At 38.1% G+C, this 22,172-nt stretch overlaps 1 protein-coding gene across 1 annotated transcript in view; it reads right to left on the minus strand.

Moving 5' to 3' along the window:
* The window catches only part of AGBL1 (AGBL carboxypeptidase 1), a 641,096-nt gene that overhangs the window by 328,033 nt on the left and 290,891 nt on the right, over nucleotides 1-22,172 (minus strand). The window contains exon 19 of the mRNA XM_045560454.1: nucleotides 6,057-6,186. Coding sequence (XP_045416410.1) covers nucleotides 6,057-6,186 — 130 coding nt within the window. The remainder of the gene's footprint in view (nucleotides 1-6,056; nucleotides 6,187-22,172) is intronic.

Genomic DNA, 22,172 nt, shown 5'->3' on the forward strand with positions numbered 1-22,172 from the left:
ACCCCCACTTTCTGGAACTGGAACTTTGAGCCCTACATCCAAGGCCCTTGGCCAAGACCGTTGTTACCTTGCTCTACTCATGAGTCAGTCCTCAGACACACACAGGCCCCTTCTGTGTCTGCATCAGAAGCCTCAGCTTTGACCCAGGCCCTCCCTCACAGAGAACAGCCTTCTGGCAAAACTAGGCCCTCTGGCCCCGTCTCCACATATTTCTTGCCTTCCCGCCATTTCTCCCAGCTTTGGGCAGAGGCACCTTCACAAAGTCTGAAGGGGAACATAATTTAGGCAACTACTCTCCTATTTTCCCCTGCACCCCACCTCCTTGCCCACTCCCTCCCGGAAAAAAATTAAAAATAGGAAATTTACTTAGATTTCTTTGAAAAATCTGATATGTACTTTTATCTGCCATATGGAAGACCCCAGATTTTCAGCTCCTATGATGCATAGAAGCTACATTGAAGATACTAGCAAGGGAAAAAGAAAAATATGCCCTTTGCTTTTCAACCCAAGTTTATCCAAGAAACTTTAGCATTCACTTAAATATAAATTATTTGTGTCAGTAAAAATACACACAAAGCATAGTTTCTGGTACGTTGAAGCATTGGTTAATGTTTATTTGGATAGCATGAAAATGATTCTAAGTAAAAGAATATAAAATCAAATTTAAATTTTTTTCACCTAGGACCTCCGTGGGCATTCTGTCCCTTCCTCCCATTATGGCAGCAAGGTTTTTGTTTTTTTTCTACCATATCCTCAAATGCCAAAAAAGTGAAATTCTAGATTTATTTAGTACCTTAGCATGAGTCAATGAAAATGAGCAAAAACAACACTTGTTCTTCTACCACTTCCAAGGAATAAAGTGGAGATAAAATAGTGTGTATAAAATACCTTGGGGGTCCTTGGAGACAAGGGTTATAGGAAGGGACATGCCATCCCTTTTCTTCCCTCTCCATTTGTGTCTCTTTTAAAAGAAGCTGATTAACTAAAAAAACATAGGCCACAGGGGCAAAATAAGACCAGGAAAATCATTTAAGTAGCTAAAAATTCTATTACACTGGGCCCCAGAGAAAGAAAAAACCAAAATATGCCTGCCCTGTCCCCTGGCAGAAGGCAGCCCAGTTTGTGTGGGTTGTAAATGGAAATCAATGAGCTCTTCAAAGAGCACTGAAATCCCTTTACCAACATGCACTCACACAGGGAGAGCTGAGAGGCTAGGAATCGATACCTCTCCTGATTGTGAAGCCCCAATTCTTTGCAGCACCACAAGGGCCAGGCCAGCTGCAACATGGAAGCTCAAAAGAAGCTGTCCACCAGATTCTCCCAAGCTTGCTACAGCCTAAGGGCTTTCTCTCACTCCGAAGCCATGCCCAACTGCCCCCTCAGCCACCAGCCTTGCCTCCTGGCTCTTATGGGGAGTTTTACAAGGAGAAACAGATTCAGTGCCTCCTGCTAGCTGCCTGTAGAGCCTGTCTGCTTCTTTGGGCTTCTCCACTTACCTGCCTTCTCTCTGGCTGGATCTTTCTGACTTCTAAACAGATCTTCCACAACCTTTCTACTCTGTCCTGGCAAAGATGTTTTCCCTGACTTGACTTGCCCATCTCTATGTTGTTCAGTCTTATTTGGGGGAGCCCCTTTGTCTCCTAGTTGCATTTTAAGTGTCCATGACTTTGCTCTGATTTGTTTTTAATTTTCTGTATTTAGGTAAATGTGTACCTAGAATGAAAGGCCCAGATCCTGAATACACAGTTCAGTGCATTTTGGTGTAACTAACTCTTCGATATAGAACATTTCCACTAACCTAGAAATTTCCCTCTGGACCTTTTTATTCAATCCCCTTCCCCAAAGGCAACCACTGTTCTAATTTCTATCTTCATAAATTACTTTTACTGCTCTTAAATATTACATAAATAGAAACATAGAGTATGTAGTCTTTAGTATCTAGCTTCTTCCATTCAATGTAATGTTTCTGAGATTCATTCATGTTATTGACTATATCAGGAGTTCATTGCTTTGTTTTGTTTTTTGACTTTTGGTTTTGTCTATTAAATAATATTCCAATGTATGAATATACCAAAATTTATTGTGTGTTTGGGCTTTTGGATGCAAGATCTAAGCTCTCTAACAAACAAGAGAGACAGAGAATCCAGGTTCAAGAACATGGGAAAGGAGTCACAAGAAGGTCTCTGTGATATGAGTACCTGCCGCCTGTTAAGTGAGACGCTTGCTTTCTTTTGCACTGTGCAGTGACCTCAATCATAGAAAACTCCTTGGATTTCCAATTTCACAAAGCAGATGATCTAAGAGATCCTTTGAGGGAAAAAAATATTTCTCAGTCTTACTAGAGTCAAGTCCAGGGGAAACCCTGTCTCGTCCTTCATATCCAGCTCAAATGGCACCTCCACACTCTCTGGCTTTTCCATAAGCCTGAGAGAAAATGACTCAACCCCACATCTTTGCTCCTATAACACTGCACACGGGCCTTCATCACAGTGTTTACTGTTCTGTACAACACTAGTTTCTTTGCAGACCTGACTCTACTTTCTTTTTTTTATTATTTTTTTTTATTTCAGCATATTATGGGGGTATAAATGTTTAGGTTACATATATTGCCCTTGCCCCCCCCCCCCCCCAAGTCAGAGCTTCAAGCGTCTCCATACCCCAGATGGTGCACACTGCACCCATTACGTCTGATTCTGCTTTCTATCAAAGTAAACTGTGGGCTCCTCAAAGAAATGGACAATCCTTTTTTTGTTTTGTTTTTAATTGGCTTTGTATCCCTGGCACCTAGCACAGCAGTTTCACATACATGATGTAAGAGAAGGGACAAATGGATGACCACCAGATGGGTGGATGGATGAAATAATATGTAAATATTGCCATGTTGCCTATAAACTGAGTGATTTGTCTGGTATTTAGAAATCCCTGGCAGTATCAGCGTACTGCATTCTCTCACAGCCCCACATTCTCATTGGTTCTGGGAGTTCATATTAATCCACCCGCTCATGGGCAAATGCCTGACTAGCATCTGGAACAGGTGAGATTTCCTAGCAACCACACAGTGCCCTCCCAGTGCTTCAGAAAATATTTTATTTAATAATAAAAGCTAGAGGTTGACCAGAATCACAGTTAATCTCCAAACAGACAGCCTAAGAGTCAATCTTGTTGCAGTAGAAATCTTCCTGGTGCAGGACAGGCCTGTGTGCTGAGTGAGTGGTAGCACTTCTGCTGCTAGCAGGAGACTGATTCGATATAGCTTTGTAGGTAGCTAAAAGGTGATGTTAAACCCATTAGAGAGCTTTGTAACACTGTGAATAGCATTTAGTACTCAGCTGTTTCTCACCCACCTCTCAGATGGTCCCAGCAGGAAACAAGTCTGTGACTGTCATGTTTATAGCTAATTAATGTTTATTTATATTTTTAAACAAGCTTTTCACCTGTCATGCTTTAAAATAAATGTTCTGCTCTTCAATTAGAGGTTGTCAGAGCAGAGAGGAATCCTGTGTTGTTGTGGGTTGAATGTGTGTGTGTTTAAATGTGTATCAGGTAGGGAGTTCTTCTAAGTTTTTCTCTCTCCTCTTGGAGCCTAAAGCTTCCTACTCAGAGATACACCCTTTTTCCAAGTTTCGATCATGAGGTTGGTACCCTGCTATGCAGGCCATGAACTCGATTCCAGTGAATAGATAGCAGAGATAACAGTGCCTTCTAGGATTGAGGGAGGGCAAGATCAGAATGAAAATATTGTACATTTTAACCAGTGCAGAACCAGGATTCTTAAGAGAAAAGAATGTGGCCGGGCACGGTGGCTCACGCCTGTAATCCTAGCACTCTGGGAGGCTGAGGCAGGCGGATTGTTTGAGCTCAAGTGTTAGAGACCAGCCTGAGCAAGAGCGAGACACCGTCTCTACTGAAAATAGAAAAGAAATTATACGGACAGCTAAAAACATATATATATGTGTAGAAAAAATTAGCCAGGCATGGTGGTACATGCCTGTAGTCCCAGCTACTCGGGAGGCTGAGGTAGGAGGATCGCTCAAGCCCAGGAGTTTGAGGTTGCTGTGAGCTAGGCTGATACCATGACACTCTAGCCCGGGCAACAGAGTAAGACTCTGTCTCAAACAAAAAAAAAAAAGAGAAAAGAATGTGCTTTGCTCTCTGTGCAGTAAAGGATTAAATCAGCAAGTCTAGGATGTTCAAACCTTCCACGTTCTTAGAAAGTTCTGTTCCTTGACTGGCTCCAGGGAAATGAACTTTATCCCCTTGGAATATTCTGCTGGATGAATGTCTTTCTTTACCTGAGGACATGGGTCACGCCAAGTGGTTGATGGTAACAATATGATTTTTGTTGGGAGTCTTGGGCCATGAGGTATCAGTTTTACCCCTGGAGAGGCTGGAGACTGAGTAGCTAAGGTCAGCCATGTGGAGCACTCTACGGCTACATAGCTGACCCCCAATAGAAACCCTGGACACCGAGGCTTAGGTGAGCCTGGTTGGCAACACACATTGTTGCTGGTGAATTAAGTACCATTTATACAACTCCACAGGATGAGGAACATCTGGAAATTTGCACCGTGTCTCTCCTGAACTCTGCCACATGTGCCTTTGACCTTTGCTGATTTTGATCTGTATCCTCTCACTATAATAAACCACAATTGTGAATACAATGGTGTTGTGAGTTCCATACATCGTCCTAGGAAATCACTGCACCTGAGGATAGTCTTCAGGATCCCTGGCACACTCTCTCAAAAGTAATTAATGAAGAGTGGTTGAGTTGCAGGGTAGAGAAACACATCAAAACTGAATCACAATTCTGCCGTACACTCTGGGTGACCTCATAGAAATCACTTTACTTAATCTCTTTTGAGATTTAAATAATATTCTATGTTACATATGTATCCATTTTGTCATTAAATATTTATTGAATATGCTATTTCTTGGATTGCATAGTAGATGCTCAAAAGGTGATTAATAGTAGAGACATTTATTTGATTTGGCCAATATGTCAGCTTCTCCACCCTATTTTAAGTTTCTTAGGTAAAGTAAGGACTTTAAGTTTGGACATATGCCTATCCATAGTTTACAGACAGGTGTGTTCACAGTTTGTAGCTAATAAATGAGCATTTTCATATGCTTACTTTGCTGCCATATCTTCTTTCTCATCTCAAACCAAGTCCTCTGATTTCACATAATCTGTTTTTTAAATAAATTATATAGTACCAGAGGCTTGGGAGAATAAACTACTTAGAACAGTGCCAGAATCATCTTCAGAATGTATTAAGTATTAGTTGAAGATGGATATAAACACCTAGAGGATTTTTCCCAAACACTATTTAATAGTCATGTACATTTTATTTCTTCTCCAATAACTGAAATCTCAGAAAAAGGAAGGCCCAGGAAATAAGATAAAATATAATTTCTTGCCCAGTTTCTTCCAGTGAGTACTGATTATTTGCCTGTGTTGTGGGATGAATTGTGTACTCCAAAGAGATATGTTGAAGCTCTAAACCCTGTTACCTGTGAACGTGACCTTATTTGGAAATAGAGTCTTTGCAGATATAATAATGCTAAGATGAGGCCATATTTGATCAGGATGGGCCCTGATCCAATAACTGATGTCCTTACAAGAAGGAAATTGGAATACAGACACACACAGAGGGAAGATGGGCTTGTAAAGACAGAGGCAGAGGTTGGAGTTATGCTGCCACAAGCCAAGGGATGCCAGAGATTGCTGACATTGATGAGAAGCTGGAATGAACAAAGGACTCTTCCCTAGAGTCATGAGAGCGAGTATGGCCCTGCTAACACCTTGATTTCAGACTTCCGTCCTCTGGAAATGTGAACTACGTTTCTGTTGTTTTAAGCTACCCAGTTTGTGGTAGTTCATTACAGAAGCCCTAGGAAATCAGTACATCCTCCATTTGAGCTTGTCCTACGCAGGTCTTTGGCCTTTATTTTTGGTTTTGGTTTCAGTTTTTGGCCTTGGCAGAGTATAATCTGCCTTCTGGAAGATAGAAGGAACCAGCCAAGAGTGTGGAGGCAGAGGGAAGTGAGTGACTCACCACGGGACTCCGGCCAATGCTGCCCAGGTAGTAGAGGAGTCCTTTGGCGTGGTAGATGGTTGGCTGGAGATGGGCCTGGGGAGACAGCCACTGTCTGTTCAAATCTTCCCCCCTCAGTGAGCATCTGTGACTGCAGGAACAAACCATACACAAATAAATACACATTTAGAAAAAAATTACTTGAGAAAATAAAGCTCCACAAGACAGACAATTAAACTAATGAATCCAACTTCCCTCTGACTTCTGCCCACTTGGCATCAATTCTAGATGTCCAGAAAGCTGCAGATTTGTTGTTTAAGCTCCCAAAGTGCCATGATTATTCACAGCCACAGACAGAACCAGAAACTATATTTGACTTAATATTGGGTTATCAGTTTTAAGATGAAGTTTGAGAAATGTAGCTCCCCACTATATACACTCATGGAAAATACATTCAATAAATTTCTCTAGGCTCTGGGCCCTTCAGTTCCACAAATAGTAAGCTGAGGTCAATCTATCATACTGGGTGTGTTATATATGATATTTCCAGCTGGCCCAATAACTCTGCCATGTAAATATTAGCGCATCCCAGTGAAGAGACTGAGGCTTAGAAATGATTAAATTAATGGCCTGAGATCACCTAACCAAGACCTACGGTTTCCATTGGGTCTATTTGCCTCTAACCCTTATGTCCTTTCCTTTGTCACACTGCTTCCCTCCCTGGCCAGGTGGAGAACACAGACAGCTTGATATTTACCTAGAAAATCACAGTACCTTTTGTTAAAGATTGCATCAGGGTATATGAGAGTGAGAATGAGCTCAAAATCATACAGTCCCTCATTTCGGGAGTGAAAATGTTCATATTGGAAAGTTCCAAGTTACTTTACGAACATGACTTAGCTGGTTAGTGATAGCACTGACTGCAGTTCAGAGGGAGTGAACTGAGATGCTGAGTTGTCAGGTAGAGTGCTCCTAATAGCCCACTGGAGGTGACCAGTGCAGCCCATGCACAGGAGAGGTTCACAGCAGCCCTGCTAAGATGTTATTTACTCAATGGGGGTAACAAGCAAAGTGCCACAGATTGGAGGATCAGCACAGCATCTCCTTCACTAGCACTCCAGCACACTTCCCTCCTCCACCCCAGCCCTCTACCTTTGTCCTTCTATACTTCAGCTGCATGGAATTGCTCACAGTTCCCCCTGAGCAATTCTGTCTGCTGGCCCTTGCTGGGACTCCCCCTCTCCATCCATTCCTAACTATCCAGCTTTCAGGGGAATAGCCCCAGCAGGAAAACTTCCCTTGATTTTCCAGGCCATTGCATTCCGCTGCTATTTGTTGTAAAAGCATCCTGAGGTCCTATTAGTCAGAGTCCTTACGAAACCATTTTGGATGGGTTTTTGTTTTCACTTCTCTTGCCTTCTCCATTAGACTAAGAACTTCCTGGAAGCAAGGGCAGTCTCTTGGTCACCATCAAAATCCTAAGATGGTAACTGTGTCAGAGCTGATACCGAGTAAATAGTTTGGGATGAATAAATGCACTAACACTTAAATGTAGAATCAGATTCATTTTCTGTTTTTTTTTAAACACTATTTTCAATAAACCTCAGAGGTACAAGAAAGAAAGTTCATCCTTCTTTCACCACTCTTTCATCTCCATGTTTCTGAAATTATCTTTAAATATTAGCTTCCTGCTGCCTGTCAGACCCCCTGACAGCTCACTGGAAACCAAAAATCTTTAGATTAATCACTCATCCCGATTTTGCCATTAAAATATTTTAACTTGAGAAATGGTAGGTTTTGTGCATCTTCCTCTCTACCCTTTTTTGTTGTTGTTGTTATTTCCCTGCTTTGATTCCTCCCTTCCTCTTTTTAGTGGCAATGACATCTAGAAATAGGGTTTATCTGTTCTGCTTGGGACCAAGGATGAAGGCAAAATATGAAGCAGATATTTAATGCCAATCGCAACAGAAAGGAGCGGGCGGCCCAGACTTGTTCCCGAGCATGTCTTCTGTGTTTAAATGGAATTTCTTTTCTCAAATCAAGGTTCTTGCAGGCACAACATCCCAGAGCCTCAGGATTCTCTTTAACTGCTCTGTGATTCTCCTTTCCTTGACCTGAATTCTCATCAACCAGGGATTTGTTTTTCTATGTAACATTGACTGAGATAAAATCAGCTGAGCATCTTTAAAAGCATTTCTATTTATATAAATGAAAATGTAAGCACTGTATATGTCCACTAGCCAGCAATTCTACATCAGCTCTCTCTACATCTTCTCTCCCCATGCTCCATGGAAACCAAGTTCAGGGGCAATATCTACATGGAAAGGGCTCATAGGTTACCACATAGCAGAAATATAATCCTAGATTATAATTCACAAAAATAGAAAAAATAAAGATTTGTACAGCAACCAGAAGCAGCCCAAGTTTTATTTTTTTTTTATTTTTTTTTTATATATTTTTTTTTTATTTCAGCTCATCATGGGGGTACATAAGTTTAGGTTATATACATTTTCCATGTCCCACCCATCCCCCCGAGTCAGAGTCCCAAGCGCGTCCGTTCTCATTCTCCAGACAGTGCACCTGGCACTCATCATGTAGTCATACCTCCATCCCCTCCCCCCCCACCTCCCCGGGTCTGCACCTTCAAGCATGACCATTCCCCAGAGGGTGTGCAACGCACTCATCATGTAGGCATACACCCATCCCCTCCCCCCACCCCCCATCCCAGTCTGATATCCAATTGGTATCCTTCCCTGATGTACATTTAGGTGATGATCAGGGAAACCAGTTTTCTGGTGAGTACATGTGATGCTTGTTTTTCCATTCTTTGGATACTTCACTTAGTATAATGGGTTCCAGCTCTCTCCAGGAGAACCAAAGAGATGTCGTATCATTGTTATTTCTTATAGCTGAGTAGTACTCCATGGTATACATATACCACAGTTTACTAATCCATTCGTGGATTGATGGGCACTTGGGTTGTTTCCACATCCTTGCGATTGTAAATTGTGCTGCTATAAACATTCGGGTACAGGTGTCTTTGTTAAAGAATGACTTTTGTTCTTCTGGGTATATGCCCAATAATGGGATTGCTGGATCAAATGGTAGGTCTACTTGAATCTGTTGAAGGTATCTCCATATTGCTTTCCATAGGGGTTGCACTAGTTTGCATTCCCACCAGCAGTGTATGAGTGTTCCTGTCTCTCCACATCCACGCCAACATGTGTTGTTTTGGGATTTTTTGATAAAGGCCATTCTCACCGGAGTTAAGTGGTATCTCATTGTGGTTTTGATTTGCATTTCCCTGATGATTAGGGATGTTGAGCATTTTTTGATATGTTTTTTGGCCATTCTTATGTCTTCTTTTGAAAAATTTCTATTCATGTCCTTTGCCCATTTTTTGATAGGATTGTTTGATTTTTTCCTGCTGATTTTCCTGAGTTCTAAATAGATTCTTGTTATCAGTCTTTTATCTGATGTGTAGTATGTGAAAATTTTTTCCCATTCTGTAGGCTGTCTGTTTATTTTCATGACTGTTTCTTTGGCTGTGCAGAAGCTTTTTAATTTAATCAGGTCCCAGTCGTTTATTTTTGTTGTTGAGCAGCCCAAGTTTTAGATAAGAAGACCTAGTTCCAACTCTGAGCTGTCACCAGGCATGGGATTTGGGGCCTCTTTGAGAGTCACTATTCTCAAATTTGAAAAAAAAGATAGATATGCCTAACTTCACTCCCAGGTTTATTCTAAAGAGCAAATGAAATACTATCTACTTCAGATATCTCCATGGAGAAATATCTGTATAACTCTCACTCTGCCTGTGTCTGTATCCATTACTATATCCACATCTGTATCCACATCTACATCTTCATCTACACCTGTAATGATGAGGGATGTGCAGCATAACTTTGTGTCATTGGTTTCTCATCTCATCCTAACATTTTTCTGTATGAAGAATAATCAGGTAGTTATATGCAGGCTGAATGCAGAGGAGAAGAATCGTGGCTAAGGACCCCCGACAAGAGGCTGTGGTCAGTACCAGCTGATCTGAGCACACTTAAGGGTAGAGGCAGTGGGCTGAACAGAAAAGAATTCATTTAATAAAAAATGCAAAGGAATAATCAGTAGAGATTGCTGATTGGAATTTGTGCTGTTAAACACTGCAGGAGGGAGGATGTCATCTAAGATTATCTAAGTACCTAGATTTGGAGAGAAATTGGGCCCATGTGAGACATACAGAAGTTAGGAAAACTCTTAGTTTGAGGCAAATTTTGTTTGTTGTTTGTTTTGTAGGGTTGGAGGCAATGAATTATTCCACTGGTACACATAGGTTGTATGGTTTTGGGAAGCCCATGTGTTTGTATTTCTACTCAGCACTCTATGTGTGGCTATGATTTCGAGAGTATCTCTATGTGTGTCTATGGCCTTGGCAGTTCCTGTATCTATGAAATTGCAGATTATTACAATATGTACTATGCCTAACTTGAGCATTTTTACTTTTAAAGCAAATCCATTTGCTTCCAATCTCCAAATCCATTTGGCATTTTGTGTTAATAATATCAGAGATTCGCATAGTCAGAGAACTGTTGCTGCTCTTCTCGGGGATTTGTTTTAACCATTTGAAGATGAAACGCACCCCACCTTATTATCTCCTGTAGCATTTCTGAAGTGACAGCTGCTCCTTCTATGTGGAGAGAATTAGCAGATGGACAGCTATGACTGGCTGGCAATAAATTCAGTGCCTATAATTTCTGAAAAGCAGTCATCTTTCAAATAGAGTTTGAAGTCTTGCTTTGCTTATAAGGAGAATAAAATGGTGATCATTGCTACAGTTGGCACTGATATCTACGGAGATGGAGGGCCGACTGTACTATACCATTTTTTTTTACAAGGGACTTGAACATTCACGGATTTTGGTATCTGCAGTTGAAGGGAAGGGTGTCCTGGAACCAATCCCCCTCAAATACCAAGGGATAACTACATTTTCCCCCCACTAAAAACTGCAAATTTACAGAACAAAAGCATCCACTGCCTTTTGGTATTCACAGGTGCAAGCATTTGACTCAACTGGTTTTCCTCTTTTTTAAAGCTTAAGTTTAAATACAATCTAGTTTAAGACAAAGATTATGTGCACAACGTATCTCTAGGGTGCATCTAGGGTGCTCAAATACCCAGTTTCTCCAGGCATGTTGCAGTTTTAGCCTTGAAATTTCTGCATCCCAGGAAACCCTTCAGCAAATGTAAACTGAATGTTTGATCACCCTGTCTAGATGCCCCAATCCTAGGAGTTGTTGCAAAACTAAGATTCCTAACCAGAACTGGAATGAATTGTTTTGCACTGACTTTGGATATTTTTAGGTGGAGCTTTCATACTCCACTCAGGCTCAGGCACCTCCATCCCTATCTTTACCTTGATTGTTTTCCATACACATTGTCAGCCTGATCTTTTCAGGCCTTTGCAGGTTATGTCTAGGAAGTCTTTAACCTTTAAAACTGAAGTTTTTTGTGGGACAATCTTTTCCCTTAAGAAAAAAGAAAAAGCCTCTGATCTCCAGAAAACATGGTCATGTTATGACCAAACAAAAGCACCTCAGCTGAAATTGTCAAAGCATGATTCAGTAGTGCCAGTCCTAGCTAACAGGTCATTGAATAGAAGCCACCAACTGCATGATATTTTGAGTAAAGGATAACCTTAAAGGCCAGACACTCTAAAGGGAAATGATGTCACTAAAAGTCACTCTTTTAACATGAATTGGGCATCTTATTTATCTGCTAAGAACAGGGATCGCCCGGAAACTGGGAAATAAGTAATACAACCAAAGGTCTTAACAAACATACCCCGAACTACCAGGACTCCTGAAGCTAAGAAAGGACCACAAGTTAGAGAAAGAAAAATGAAGACTGAGTCACTTCCTAAATGAGAATCTATAAAGGTGCAATCATAATAAAAGATGATTCAAAACTCTCTCATCCACCCATGACTGAAAAAGGTAGAGATGGTGCCCATCAAACTGAATGAATAATGCCCGGCTTGGTAATATAGTGCCTCCAGCACAACAAGCTATGCAGCCTAAAGAGAGAGACCGCGTCTGAGATTTAGCGAGCAGTTTCACCATTCACTGCACATCCTAGTAACAGGAGGCAGTGAGTGCAGGAGGAGAATATCTATAAAGGCAAAGAGATGCATGAAAGCTTCAAGAACAGGACAGAACAGCATGGGGCACTATTGGTCCAGAGCTGTTCAAACAAACATTGCTTGGATGGAGAAAAAGAAGATAGAGGGAAAAACAAAAGGCAGCTTCGCTTCAAGGCCACTGTTGTTCTAAAGCTCAAAACAACTAGGGGTGTCAGGGACATATTATTATGTTCAGGATATTTCTGTCACATAAGATGCTCAGAGAGTCAATAATTGAGAGAGCAGGGGAAGAGAAGAGATCAAACCAGGTTCCCTCCACATCCCCAGGAACCCGGGACTGGGTTACAAGAGGCACAATTACCCCAGAGGCAAGGAATGGGAAAGTTGAAGTCTTTAAAAGATGGGCCAGAAGAACTGACCTGGGTTCGGATGTCATCTCTGTTAAAGAAATTATACAAGGTTGACACTTAGGTCAGTCTAAATCTAAACTAGTTGCCCTTATTTCTCAAAGTGTAATCACAAACCAGGAGCAAAGCATTACCTGGTGGTCTATTAGATATGTAGACACTTGGGCCCTACCTCTTCATCTGCATTTTAACAAGATCCCAGGGGAATTTGTATGCACATTAAAGTGAAGAAACAGTGCTTCATCTTATATCTTCAGGAAAGACAGAAAATTAACATTTTCTAAGGAATCATGTACTTCATAAAGAGATATGTTGCTACCACCCTTCCAGGAACTAGAACTCATGGTATTTAGAATTTCCAGCATCTCAGCTGGAGCAGAGCCAGCTCCTAAAGCTTGGAGCGATCCCACTACATACACACCTGCCTACCCTATTTTTCCCACTATTGTGTTAGTCTCCCTTATGTTTTAATTTGAAAATCAATAGAGATAAGATTAAAATGTGTTTTCTCCAAATCATTTTGACAAGTCTGGTTTCATAACATCATTCAAATATCCAAGGGACAATTCAGATGATCACAAGATCAGGACAACTTCAGCTGAAATCAGCTCAGACCAGATTAAGGGGTGAGCCAGCCAGGCTACAAATATAAAGGGAGCCCTACAATATGATTTGTACTAATCACGAATATGTAATCAGTTAATTCACATTTTTCCACAGCACTTGACCTTGTATAAAACTCACTACTCAATAAAAATAAATATTACTCCCTTTGAAACAGTCAACACTCTAATGTAAAGGTTTCTGAAGTTATGTCTTGAGACCAAGAACTACTGGGAAGAATTTGTCAAACACACATGCAAGTGAACAGTGAAACCTTAAGCTGTGCCACCAATTCTGAGGCTAGCCAGCGAAAAATCACTTAAAGTCGCCTATTGCAACTAGCTAACATTTTGAACAACATAATATTATTTGTCAGATATGAAAAAGAGTAATTTCTGAAATTTTAAATCCTTTATTCATTCTCACAAAAAGTTGTTAGAATGGAAAATTATAAATGAAATTTTTTAAAAATCAAGAATAATTATTTCTATAATGATTAAAACAAAAAATCTTTGAAAAAATTTAACACCCACTTCTGATAAAGAAAATCAAGAAAATAATTGATGAATTCTACATGATACAAACACACATTCCTCAAGTTAGGAATTCTGAAAGTCTTAAAGGAAGAATCGTATTTAATGGAGAAACACTAGAGGAATTTTCTCTAAGATCAGGAATAAGGTAATGAGGATCCCTCTCTCTAAAACTATTAATTCTAAAACATATAATTAGAAGTATTATTCAATGAACATAGGGAAGAGACATCAATCGAAAGCATACAAATTGGTAAAGAAGACATGAAACTATGTCTATATGCAGATAACAGTACAGCTACTTGGAAAACCCTGAAACCCAATGATTTACTCAAACAATAAAATAATTCAATAAGGTGAAAGGATATAATATTAGCATACAAAAGTAAATATCCATATAGAAAAGTAGTTGAATAATTAATGCATTCACAAAGTGAAATGTTAGGCAACTGTTAAAAAAGGAGAAACATCTCTATGAACTGATATGGAGTGGTGATTTTTAGAATATATAGTTAAGTGGTAAAAAATATATAGTTAAGCAATAAAATATGTAAAATTGAAGAGGATAGAAAATATACATGCATCTATTCCTTTATGCAAAATCTACATGAATGATAACTCAGAAATCAATAAGACTGGTTTAAGGAATGGGCAAGTTGGGAATGAGGAAGGAAGGATGAGAGGCAAGTGACTCTTCTCTGAGCACACCTTCTTGTGTAGTTCCAGCTTTTATAACCATGATAATGTTTCAAATAGTCATAGAAATAAGTAAATACAATTAAGTAGGAGAGAACCATGGAGAAAATCCATATGGATTACAAAACATTTATAAATGAACATAAACTTTATGACAAATAAATAACACTGAAGGAAGTAAAAAGAAAAGAATTGACCTAAGTAACATTAGAAAACAACATCTTCACTATAAACTGTAAAGCTAAATACAAAAAGGACAAGATACAAATTTGTTTTTCACAACAGTATGCAATTCTGAGCTAGCAATTCTAAAACTACTTTGTATGCATTATTAGGATTGAGTAAATAAGTAAATCAATTATGAATAATAACAACCAGGTTTCTCACAGTCACAGAAAGGAATTACAAATAAGGAATTAACTCTGTGATGTTGTATTGGAATCAAAGGTATTAGCATGAACTCAAGGTTTTATATAGACAGGTAGATAAAGAAATGGATATAAATGTGTGTATATATGTCCATACATCCATTTCCTAGCTCTGTCTACTGAAAGGACTTAAAAACAGTAACTAGTGGCAAGAAACATATCTAATACCCATACCTCAATTTCTAAGTAGCATTATCCAATAAAAAAATGTCAGGGCTGCTTGGAGAAATGCTTGGTTTCAGAGGTGGGGCAGGAAAGGAAGAATATTAGTATAGAATCTATCATGGTGCCAGAAAGTAAAGAAGTACTTAAGAATAATGGGGACACATTGAACTGACACAGAAATCAATTCTAAGGGAACACCAATGGCAAAATATGGTAAGATTTGATAATAAAATAAATAACCATAGAATAAATTAAATACACATAAGTCCATATTGATATAAATAGGGGGAGAAGCAATAGCTCTTCATTTCAGTAGAATTCCAATTAGTAAATATATAAGTAGATTAGTAAATATAAAAGAAAATTGAAAAGTTATCATTGAGCGAACATCACAGTAATAACTGTTGTAAGCAAGAATCATCAGTGGATGCTAAAATTAGTGGGTGAAAGTACAGTGAGTGACAGAATATTTACACAGACTTAGAGTATTTCCTTACAAGATAATAACTAATTCCAAAGGGAATAATAGTATATGGTGGAGAAGCCTAGAGAATACCACCTGAATCAAATGATCAAAGTTAACATCACCATAAATAAGATATATAGAATTCATGCACCCCTGATATAATACACCAAGAAGGGAACAACCTAACCTGTATGGTGTTCTTGCCAAAAAATACAAAATCACTATTTAATTGTGAGGAAATATCAGAAAAACCCAAATCAAGGTATATTTTATAAATAACTGACAAGTACTCTTCAAATATGTCAATATCAAGAAAAAAAATACTGAGGAACTATTCTAGATTCAAGGGGATGGAGAAAACATTACTACTAATGCAATGTTATAATCCTGGGAAAAGGACAATTTTGGGACAATTGGTGAAATCTGAATAATGTATGTAGATTAATTAATGTTAGTGCATTAATGTTAATTTCCTGGTTTTAATCATTGTATTACAGATATGTAATATGTTAGCTTTTGAGTAAGCTGGGTGAAAAATATACAGGAATGTTTATACTATTATTGTAACTTTTTAACAGACATGAATTACTTCAAAGCAAACATTTAAGATAGTTTTGAAAGTTATAATTTGAAAAAGGAAGAAATTCTATAATTCATGAAAAAAACTGCATAAGTACAAAAACTCTAAAAGGATGTGACAGCTCAATAAATGGTTAGAAAAAGAAAATATCATTTGTAAATGAAACCTAGACTAGAAAGAACACAAGAGTGAATAAATAGGACAAAAATGCCTTCAGAGAAAAATGTGAAATGAAAAATATGTTTAAGCCTAAGGAAACAAAGAAAGAGATAAAAAGGATTTGAGACAAAGTGACAAATATTGAAGATAGGAAAGAACATCCAATATACAAAGAATAGTAGGCCCTGAAAAAGAATTAAAAAAAAAAAAAGCCAGGGATCAGAACAAATTCTAAAACCTATATTAAGAAAACTTTGATTAAATAATAAAAACTACATACTGAAGTAGTATGTCATGTATCTGAAAATACTGATCCAGACCAACCAACACCAAGACATAATCTAGTAATATTACTAGATTTTAAAGAAAAAGAAACTCATTGGAAATCCAGATAATAAGAAGATATGACTTACATAGGAAAAATTTGATTATCCTTTTTGATGACAATGCTTCAAAAGAAAATTGAATGGGGATATTCAAAGAATTAAATAAAATATTTAAAGAAAGAAAATGTGAGACAAAGATTTTATATCCAGCCAAACTGACCTTCAACTATAATGAGGTACAAATTGTTATCAATATTCAAGAACCCAGGGAATATTGTTCCCCAGGAGCCATCTTTAGAAATATAATAGACAAAAAACTCAGACAAGCAAAATGACCAGAGAAATATGGACATTTTCAATTTTTAAAAAGTAATTTTAAGATACCTGTGCCACGGAATTTATTTTACCTTACTTTACTTATTTCTTCCACCAGAAGTTCCAAAGACAAGATAGCATTTTGCCTATTTCTGAGCCACAGAGCCTAAAAGAGTACCTGACACACAGAAATTATTTAATGAACTTACATTAACAAGAATAAAATGGCACTTATTATATATTTTTAAATGGCATAAATGAACTGTGCTCACTAAATATTTGTTAAATCCAATCCAACTGAAAAGCAAAACAAATTCTTTTTGACACCACAAAAGCAAGAGTACATTTATTCAACATTTGTTTTTATCTTAGTTATCACAGCTATGATGTAAAATAAAATGGATACTTTTTATATTTCATTTAACATTGAAAGTTCTTACCACCATGTGTAAAATGAGCCCCACTTCATCCTTTTGTTTTAGGCCAGGTGAGTGTCAGAAACTGTTCTTTCCCCTTATCACCATTATCACCACCACCATCATCATCATCATCATCACCATCACCACCACCATTATAGCTAACATGCATTGAACACTTATTTTGTACCATGCTTTTGTTACCTGCTTATATGTATTATCCCTATTAATCTTCATAACAACCTTATGGGCATTTTTAATTGCAATTCCCATTTTGCAGGTGAGAAAATAGAGATTTAGAGAGGTCAAACAATCTACCTAAGGTCACACAACTAGATTAGCTTCCGAATCAAGAGAAAACTATGTAACACAGAAGAGCATACTTGTAAGAGGAACAAAGGTCTTAACCACTTCATCAGCATGATATATCCAATGGTTCCAAGGGATGAAAGTGGGGAAGAAACTTGTAGAAAGAAAGGGTCTGTGCCTCCCACAGCTACATGAACCCATGCATCTCAGCTTCTGTGTGATTTGCACATTGATCTCTGGACTCGAATTTCGTTTGAAGAAAGGATTTCACTGTGAATTTTAAAAATTGATAGGCCGGGCACGGTGGCTCACGCCTGTAATGCTAGCACTCTGGGAGGCCGAGGCAGGCAGATCATTGGAGCTCAGGAGTTCAAGACCAGCCTGAGCAAGAGCAAGACCCCGTCTCTACTAAAAATAGAAAGAAATTATATGGACAGCTAAAAATATATGTAGAAAAAAATTAGCCGGGCATGGTGGCACATGCCTGTAGTCCCAGCTAGTTGGGAGGCTGAGGCAGAAGGATCGCTTGAGCCCAGGAGTTTGAGGTTGCTGTGAGCTAGGCTGATGCCACGGCACTCATTCTAGCCTGGGCAACAGAGTGAGACTCTGTCTCAAAAAAAAAAAAATTGACGACCTGTGAGTCCAATGCCACGACTTGACTACAAGCCTTAGAAAGCTTTTGACAGCTTTGTCTCCAGTTTTCTTACATGCTCCTTTCTTAATGTTCCTCTTCATATCTGACAAGTTGGTGTAAGATACAAAATTATATTCAAAAGACAAGAGTGTTATACAAAAACATTGTTCACTAATTTACCAAATATTTCTTGTTCAACTAAAACACCAACTATGTGTCAGGTATTATTCTTGTCCTGAAAATTACAGCAGCAAATAAGGCCTTCTAGGAATCTGCATTCTGGGGAATATTATCAAGAGGGATCTCAAGGCAGATATCACGTCTGTCTTGTTCTGCTAATTTCTTAGCACCAACCCAGCACAGAAATCAGCAGGTGGTAGGCAACAAATTCATCTTTATCTGAGGAATAAAGGAAACTCAACTCCCCATTCTACTGCTGTCAGAATATTTTTTTCCTCTGGACAGTCAATATCTAAATTAAAACTGCAGGGTTTTTTTTTTCTGTCAATTCAACAGATTTAATCATGGAATATTGATTATTCCTGATCATCTCCATCTCAGCCAGGGCCATCTCTGTGCTGCTGCAGTCTGCTTTGCATTAAAAGTCATGGTATTTTCCTTGTTGGGGAGAAACATTTAATAGAAAATCATGTAATCTTCAAGACCATTACAAAAAAAATCACTATTCTTTATAAAGTTGCAATGGGACTTCCATTCTCCTATCCCAAATGCAATATTGATAAAGAAGTTTACAGCTGAGATCTCCCAAAGAAGCTCAGAAATTAGGGTCCTTTAATGAACCATAAGACCTCATATTTCTTTTCCTGGGTGGAAAGAACTCATGGCTTGTGTTCCCTTTTCTATGTCTCAGGCACTTCTTTCATATTAAGGTAATGTTTCCGTACAGACCAGAAAGAAGACTGGACATTTACATCTCCCTGATGAGTTCATCAAGCCAAAAGGTGTCTCTAAGGAGTAACAACTCTTCCCTTCCCTGCTAACCAGTAGAGGTAGAAAAGGTGATTCTTCTACTTTTTCCCAAGGATGTCAATGTGTTTAACTCTGGTGAATAATAACATCCAGATGCGTTTTTTGGAGTGAAGAACATAGATACAGAGATATAATTTCTGCTGATTGAGGCTTTAAGTAGCTAGGGAACCTTCACTCCATCCCCTGAAATCAATGCTGACTGCCAATACCACCCTCGGTAAAAGGAATGAGAAGAATTATTCGGTAACTCTGAAGTTCCTTTTCCTTGAAATCCTAGCAGGAGGAAATGGATAGCACTCATAGTGCTGAAGAAGAAATTTAAAAACAAATTGAGCTTTAGTCTTGGCTTTGACACTTGAGATCTTAATTTTGCTCTGCTAAGAGATGCCATTTGTTTAAATTTTTTTTTTTAAAAAAAAAGCAGATTAGAACACATGATCTCTATCCAAGGTGATCTTCTCCTTAAAAAACCCATAATTCTAGGTAAATACATGCAAAAGAAAAGAGAAAGTGGGAGAGATACACAAGGGAGGAGAGAAAGAGGAGGTAGCCTATTCAGAAGGAGAACAATTGTCCAGGGTTTATCACCCTGTATCTAGATGGCAGCAATTCCCTCCTCGCTGTTTTTATCTATCTTGCATAATATTTCTCCTCTAATTTGACAGAATTCCAAACTTATATTCAAATTGTCTCAGTGGCTTCTCATTACCTATGTGTGAACTATTTTGACTGACATTCAAGATTTTGTACAAACTGGTCTCACTCAGTTCACCAATCCAACTTAATCTCTTATTCCTGCCTGACACAAATCCAGTACTACAAGCAAGCCAGATTTCCTTGTTTAAATTCACAGGACAATAGGTGCTCTCCCAACTCTAAAATCCTCTCAAATGCTAATGGAACTAGGTCTGGAGTCCAGATCCTTTTCTTCTCATTCTCTTTCTTAGTCTCCCTGTCTTTCAGGAAACTTCTCAAGTCCTGTGCACTTCATGAGACTTTCTTTCACTATTATCCATAGCAACTTCTCCAATCTCTATACTTTCTAGAGAAAACAAAATGGTAGAAAGTTTACGTGTGTGCCACCAGAGTCTGGCTGCATACACTGGAGTCTGGTTCTATCACTTGCTATATAAATTTGGCCAAATTACTTAACTTTGCTAAATTTAAGACTCCTCAATATCAGATAAGAAATACTCCTGCCTTTTGATTTATACCTAAGGATAATATTAGTAGCTAACCTGTGGGATTTTTCTGTTTCTTAGAATTAAGTGACATTAACACACTGAAGGCACTTAGTAAAATACTTAGCACACAATTATTGATGAATAAATATTTGCATTTTTTAAAGCAGTTCTTTTTAGCATTTACTACTTTTTAGCATTTAGTATCACTTTCAAATACTGCCCTGAGCTTAAACTTAACCAAACTGTAGATTTATTATAAATCATTTGAGGATAGTACTGTATCTTCTATATTTATTGAATCTGCTTCAATACTTGTCATGCCTTACATTTAATGCATCTCAGTAACTACTTGTTATATAAAAGCTTAGATACTAATTACACCATGGATATAGGACTTTTTTTGAAATCTTCAGTAAATCATAAGAATAAAATAAAAATAACCAGGAAAAAAGCTATATTTGTCATTTAATCCTCAAAACAATGTTCATTTCATATTTGAAGAAACTGCAGTTCAGAAGGTTTATATAACTATTCACAGCTGTATATTTCAAGTAAGAATCTGATCCCAAGTCTTTTATCAAATAAGTGGCCTGGGGAAAGTCAGAATTTTTTTTTAACTTAAAGCACAATCTTCTTCTAATACCTTCTTTTTTCTCATTATTTGTCCCCATTCTCTCTTGACATACTCCATACCATTTTGTTACAGAAAAGCTTTTGTGAGGATTTGACTCTTATCCAAATCCTTGCAGCCCATTTGTATGGCTCAGCTGAATCACATGCATACATAATTCCAGGAAATTAAAAGACAAATCACTATTATTAGGCTTCATAAATAACGAAGGAAGGAGCACCAACTACTTTCTCTCTATTCTCAGTAAATGGCTTCCACATTCACTTGGTTGCTCAGGTCAAGTACCTTATAGTCATCTTTGATGCATCTTATCTCACACTCGGATCCTATTTAACAGCAAACCTTACAGACTCTGCCTCCAAAATATATACAGAAACTAAGTACTACTGATCACCTTCAACACTATCACTCTGCCCAAGTCATCATCCTCTTTTATTTGGACCACTACAAGAGCCTCCTTAACTGCCTCCATTCTACGTAGTAGTCTCTTTCCCAAGATATTCATGGTTTAATCTCTCAAATTTCCACTAAAATATCATTTTATCAAAGAGGATCTTCTCCCCATCTTCACCCTGCCCATTACCTTCTATTCTTTCACTTATATTATTTTCTTCATTGCACTCAATACTACCCATCATTGTATTACACATCTACCTTTAGTTTTATGTCTTAGTTTTGTTTTTGTTTTTTTTTTTTTATGTTCTATATTTCCCACTAGAGTATAGGCTCAATGACAACATGAGCTTTACCCATTTTGCTCAACAAAATGGTCCTCAGCACCAAAAACAATTCATGGCACATAGAAGTCACTTTATCAATAGAGAATGAATGAATGAATTCTCCAATCTCTAGTTTCTGGGGACCATATTTTCATGATCTGAGTATATTTTCCTTTTAGAATAGGTATGGCTGAGTACGGATGTGGTGTTAATGGTTCTTCCATGAAAAGGTCAGATCTTCTGTCTTTCTTACTAATGAAGAAGTAAGTCCAATCCTTTTCAGTGATCTTGTTCCTTCAAATATATGGCATTAAAAGTTTTAAGTTAATGCACTTTAGTTTGTTCCCACTAAGATCCAAGGGGGAAACTGGAAAGGTTTATCATTAGTAATGTGGATACATCTTTTTATACAGGGAATCATTTTAGAAATATGAAAAATCAAAACA

Source organism: Lemur catta, chromosome 9, assembly GCF_020740605.2.
Source record: "Lemur catta isolate mLemCat1 chromosome 9, mLemCat1.pri, whole genome shotgun sequence".
Taxonomy (NCBI): Eukaryota; Metazoa; Chordata; class Mammalia; order Primates; family Lemuridae; genus Lemur; species Lemur catta.